The sequence below is a fragment of the Taudactylus pleione genome, unplaced genomic scaffold (assembly GCF_031769625.1).
Source record: "Taudactylus pleione unplaced genomic scaffold, aTauple2 ptg003137l, whole genome shotgun sequence".
NCBI lineage: Eukaryota > Metazoa > Chordata > Amphibia > Anura > Myobatrachidae > Taudactylus > Taudactylus pleione.
Genome location: NW_028287496.1, coordinates 2,898,981 through 2,904,980, shown reverse-complemented (window position 1 = coordinate 2,904,980; position 6,000 = coordinate 2,898,981). Strand labels below are relative to the sequence as shown.

The 6,000-nt window shown below is 48.2% G+C and overlaps 1 protein-coding gene across 1 annotated transcript in view; it reads right to left on the bottom strand.

The window, feature by feature from the left end:
- Positions 1 to 431: 431 nt before the first annotated feature.
- Positions 432 to 6,000, bottom strand: part of LOC148430835 (pancreatic lipase-related protein 2-like) — a 114,230-nt gene continuing 108,661 nt past the window's right edge. Inside the window, exons 6-8 of the mRNA XM_088466429.1 lie at positions 1,266 to 1,377; positions 1,021 to 1,188; positions 432 to 495 (exon numbers count right to left, since the gene is read on the bottom strand). Coding sequence (XP_088322555.1) covers positions 432 to 495; positions 1,021 to 1,188; positions 1,266 to 1,377 — 344 coding nt within the window. The remainder of the gene's footprint in view (positions 496 to 1,020; positions 1,189 to 1,265; positions 1,378 to 6,000) is intronic.

Below are 6,000 nucleotides of genomic sequence, written 5' to 3'. Positions count from 1 at the left end.
ATCGGACATCTCACTCTCAGCTAAACTCACTTCTTGGTAAATATGAGAGTCTCAGGAGCCACAAATCACCCGAGTTTCGGTGAAGCTAATCGAGTTAAAAAAAGCAAACTCTACCAGACTCGATTCTTAGTAAATTTACCACTGAATGATGACCTTGGGGTGGGGAGAAGTGTAGCTGGATGGGAAAGATCAAAAGAGAGAAAATAGTCAGAGGGAGGAGGTAAACTAGTGACCACCTGTTTTGGTTGCTTTGTTTAGGATGAAGCTTTTAGAGGAATGGGAAATGCTGCCACCAACAACTGATGGGGATGATGAAGATGATGATGATGGTCTCACATATTGCAGACTCACAGGGCACTAATAAGTCAGTCAACAGGCAGGAAACAAACATATGAAATCACTGGATTTATTAGCATTTCCTTATGTAACATCTAGCAAGATTCCAGAGTCTGATTAATGTCTTCTATTGTTGGGTCTGTGCCGCAGAAGGTGGATCTGCAGAGACATAAAATCAGTTTATTACAGGATAAGTCAGCGTTTAGCATCCAGGAGAGAAGTCAGAGCACAAACATCCACTATAGGGAATATTCCCCTGATAATCCCCAACTACAGTACAGAGAACTAGGGAGGAAACCACTAGGGGCAATAACAGATGACAGCCAAGTAATTACTGTATTTTCAGTGATACATTGTAACTTTCAGTTCAAGTCTAGTACAAGTTAATAGCTATAGAAGTGTAAATGGTAAAATGGCTTCTAAGTCCCTGACTCTATTCCTGGCCATTATCTAAAAACCACCCAGCAGTTGATAGAAATATGTAATCACCATTTATAGAGATCAGGTACAATCACTGAGGTGTTCTAGGGAAAAGCCATGACGTTGGATGTAACAGGACAGAGCAAGCTGAGGAAATCCACCTAAGCCACTATAGTCCCTGATAGGACACTTTACAGTCTCCCTTCACATTCAATATTCAGAGTATTCTGCAGTAAGTGTATGAGGTGCATACAGGTTACATACGTTCTTCCATTGGATCCATATTGGACAGACACAGCTGAAGCCGCCAGCGATGGATGAAGAAAGTAGAGCACATTCTTGTGCCAGACAAAGGTCACTTCTTTGACTGGGTAAACGTCCTTCTCCACATCGATTAAAGCAGCATATGAGGTACGTGGGTAAATTAATACACTAGGAAAAGAATGGAACAAAGACTTAGAGAAACAAGTCTGGACCCTGCCCTACAGATATCTGAGAGATGGACTTACGTGTGGATCTCATACTGAGGACTGCACCCATTACTTCCACAGAGAGAGATGCGAAATGATCCCCAAACAATATTTGTGCCGGTAATGGTGACATCTACATGGTGCCTCCAGCCTGGACATAGGACACAGGGATAGTACAATAAGTCTCATATGTTCTGAGGCAGAGATCAAAGTCAGCAACATCCCCTGCACCTCCTCCTGCACCTCCTGTCCCCATACATGGAGTCTGCTCCCACACACACACACACGACTGCACTGATGATTGGGAGGTTATTACTGCTCTTAGACTCCCTATGTCTGTAGTTACCGGTCACACACCTGTGGGATGGAGCTGCTGGAAGTTAGGCTAATAACACTTTCAAACAGAAAAATCCCCAAAACCCGGGTTTTTCCAGTATCTTTCAACCTGGGAAGGACCCGGGAATTTGCTCCTAACCCCCTTTCACACAGCACATAATTCCTGGGAAATTCCTGGGTCGACCCCTTTCACACAGAACCCAGATTATCCCTGCAATATACAGTGTGTCATAATAAATGGACTGCTTTTATGGCACACAGAGATGAGGCCATGAAAAGTGGGTGGTGACTTGGCCATCTCAGCCAATAAACGCTGCTTACTATGCCCGGAGTAGAAAAACCCAGGTCGGCGCCTTTCAGACAGCCGCCAACCTGTGTAATACCCCTTTTCCACCTAAATTCCGGGTTTGACCCGGAGTTGGAACAAAGTTCCTATCCGGATCAGACCCGGAATTTTGCCGGCGCCGACTCGGGATATTCCCAAGTAAGCGGCGCTCACACCGCAGTCGGGTCTGCATAGACCCGGCTTTTGCGGAGTGAAAGTGGTCGCTTGGAGATGACGTCATCTCCAAGCGCCACTGAAGCCGGACCAATCGGCCGGCTAGCAGCGCACTCCAGGTCATCGTGACCCGGAGTGCGCTGTTCTCACAGCAGGGTTTCTCGGGCTACGCCCGTGTTAAACCCTGCTAGTTACCTGGATTGGATTGCCGGGTCACTCAACCCGGCGATCCATCTCTCACCTTTTACACCAGGGAGCTGCCCGGGTTAACCCTTCAAAAACCCGGGTTTTAGCTCCGGTGTAAAAGGGGTATAAGACTCTGGAAAAACCCAGGTAAATACCTGGGTCGAAGTACCGGGATTTAGGTCCCATGTTGGTCCTTTCAGACAGAAAAAAAACCCGGGTCGACCCGGCTAGAGCCTGAAAATTATCAGGTTCTTTTTTCTGTCTGAAAGGGGTATAACAGAGATAATATGACACTGGGGATGTGATGGCACCTAGTGCCTAGTGTAGAGTGAGAAGTAGTTATTGTATGAACTTTGGGCCTGATTCAGAGACGCTCGCAAAAAGCAAGCACTTGCTCTGAATCAGGGCGGGCCGGTGTTTTGTTTACACCGGCCTCTTGGCTGCACACTAAGCTGTGGGTGACCACCCACAGCTATTACGAGCGGCTACGTGATGGTCGCGATGGTCGCGACCATCAGGGCTTGCGACGAGACCCTTGTGGTCCATTGCAAGCCCCAGAGAGCTTCCTGCTCTAACAGAGCAGGTAGCTCTCCACTGATATCTCTGGTGATGTCAGTGGTGCCTCCCACAAACAGCAGGCGTTCCTTCGGGAATGCCTGTGTTTGTGTAGCCACCCCCCTCCCCGCCTACAAAATGGGGCGAGCTGTCGATCAACAACCCGTTTGTAGCGAGCTCCGGAGCGAGAGAATTTCTCTCTCACTCAGGGGCATGCGCACTGCCTAACAATCGACCGCTTGCGAGCGTATAGCGCTTGCGAGCATGTCTGAATCAGGCCCTTTATCCTTTCATTAACACGAAATGTCCTCAGTACATTCATTTCAGAATTGTGGCACAGTATCTGGCCAAGCAGAGCTTTAAAGATCCATGAAAATACATACAGTATATATCCCACACTTGTAAAACATGTGACATTCCCCTCCCTCACCTTTGTAGAAATACAATTCCTCTTTCACACCTGTAGTAACACATTCCCCTCACTTAAACCTGTAGTAACATATTCCCCTCCCTCACCTCTGTAATTACACAAATAACCCTGCTCACCACTTTAGTAACACATTCCCCTCCCTCACCCATGTTGCAGCCACAACCATGTATGGGAATCGGTATAAAATACCAACAGTCGGGATCCTGGCATTCAGAATCCCAATGACAGGATCCCGACAGGGTTAACATACCGACACTAGGCTAGAGCGGCTAACACCATCTTCAGATAGCGTTAGCTGCGGGGGCCAATATCAGGAATACATAGCATTCCAGATATTGGTAAGCCTGGCAGCATCGCATCCGCCATAGAAACCTATGGGGGATGCAACTGCCTGCGGGAATAGAGGTACCTCCTTAATACATCCGGGTCATACCAAATATTTGCGGTTAACCCCCAAAAATTGGTGTTTTGGGATCATAGCCGCAAATATAGAATGATAAACGGGCCCCAATGTCATCTATCCTCCGTTTGACCCAACAGCTCTGTTCTCCTCACTGCCCCTCCATAATGCTGCCCAACTTCTACACTACCCTCTCTGCAGGACAAACAGCATGAGGATTGTGCATCCAGCATAAAGCACACACTACTGGGTGGAATGGGTATGATATCCGTCTGTCAGGATGGCGCTGTTCAGAATACCAACACCCATAGGATGCCATGGTAAGTATTTTCCCTACCCCCACCCTAACCCTCCCTCCCCGGTGCCTAAACTTAACCACCCCTTCCTAGTGTCTAAACCTAACCTCCCCCTCCCTGCACCCTAATCCTAAGACTCCCTCCCTGATGCCTAACCCTCCCCCTAATGCCTAAACGTAACCCCGCTACCTAACGTTAACCTACACCCCGATAATTACCCTTCGGGATGCCGATGTTCGGAATACTGGTGCCGGGATCCCGACCTGTCTGGATTTCGGCGCCGTTATTTAGACGATCGGATTCCGCACACTGGGATGCTGACTACATCCCTTACTGGGCACATCCCCTCATAGCTCACCCTGCCCCAGCAGTAAATAGTTACTTAAAAGTCTGTATTCTGTGTGGTCTGTATATTCTCCCCATTCTTGCGTGGGTTTCCCCAGGGTACTTTGGTTTCCATGCACATTCCAAAAATATACTGATAGATTAATTAGCTCCTAACAAAAATGAACCCTATTATTGTGTATGTGTGTGAGCGTGTGGTAAGGAACCATAGTTGTGAACTCCCCTCGGGCAGGGACAGATGTGAATGGCCTGATATTCTCTGTAAAGCACTGCAGAATATGTGTGCGCTATATATAATAACTGGTAGTAAAGTAATAATAAGTCTGCCTCCATGGCCATTTATGACATATTATTATTAATCTTAATTCTGGCTAAGCTCTAATAGGTGAGCGGAGCCTTGTAACTCCAGCCATCAATTAGAGATGTGCGCCGACCCTCGTGTTTTGGGTTTGATTTTGGATCTGGATCTCCCCTGGTTTTGGATCTGGATTGGTTTTGCCAAAATCTCACCTTTGTGTTTTGTTTTTGTGTTTTGGTTTTGGATCTGGATTTTTTTCTTAAAAAATCATAAAAACAGCTAAAATCACATAAAATGGGCCTGTTTTTGTTCCTACAGTATAATTAACCTCAATAACATTTATTTCCAGTAATTTACAATCAATTTTGACCACCTCACAATATTATTTGCTTCATCTAGTTAAGGCCAAAAGGTTGCATCCAGCTAGCTGGCTGACTACGCTACGTGATACAGTGGACGGCACTAACATGTGGCAGCTTAGCTTCTAATTTCCAGTGTGTTATACAGTGTGGGTTGGATACACCAATAGTGCACATACTGTGACAGCAGTGTCGGCAGAGCGGGGGTTGCTGACGGTGTCCTCAGTACATGGAATGGCAGTGCTGCGGTGTTGGCAGTGCCCTCAGTGAAGAGTACCAGTGATGCTGGCAGTGCAGGGGTGCCAGCGGTGTCTATAGTGCAGGTTTGCTGACTGTGTTGGCAGTGTGGGAGTGCCAGCAGTGTCCTCATTGCAGGTTTGCTGACTGTGTCGGCAGTGCAGGGGTGTTCTCATTGCATGGTGCTGGCAGTGTCAGCAGAGTGGGGGTGCCAGTGATGTCCTCAGTGCAGGTTTGCTGACTGTGTCAGCAGTGCAGGGGTGCTGGTGGTGTCCTCACTGTGGGAGTGTCGGCAGTGTGGGGGTCACTGACGGTGTCCTCAGTACGTTGGGCAGCAGTGCAGGAGTGTCGGCAGAGGTGGTGTCGGCAGTGGGGGATGCTGCCAGTGGGGGTGCCTAACGGTGTCGGCAGCAAGGGGTGTTGGCGGTGTCAGGCGGCAGGGGATGGCGGGCTTCATCTTTTTTCCCTCCCTTGTAGTGTTTTCCATGGGCTTAACGCTGATTGGCTGAGAGCCGTGACAGACGGCTCTCTCAGCCAATCAGCGTTCAGCTCACTGAAAACAAAACCTCGCGACTCGACAGAGGGGTCACAAGGTTTTGCCTCGGGTCAGGGATCCGGGGCAGGCAGGGAGATATGAGCTGCACTCAGATAGCCCCGGATTCATGAAATTCGGGTGGGTCCGGTTCTCAGGGAACCGGATCAACTCATCTCTACCATCAATAGATCAGAGGATAAGCCCATAGGACACTAATGAACAACAATCACAAATATCAGTAAAACAGAGCAAAATCCCACTGCTGGCCGACCGCCATTACCGCAAAGATTAGCCAACC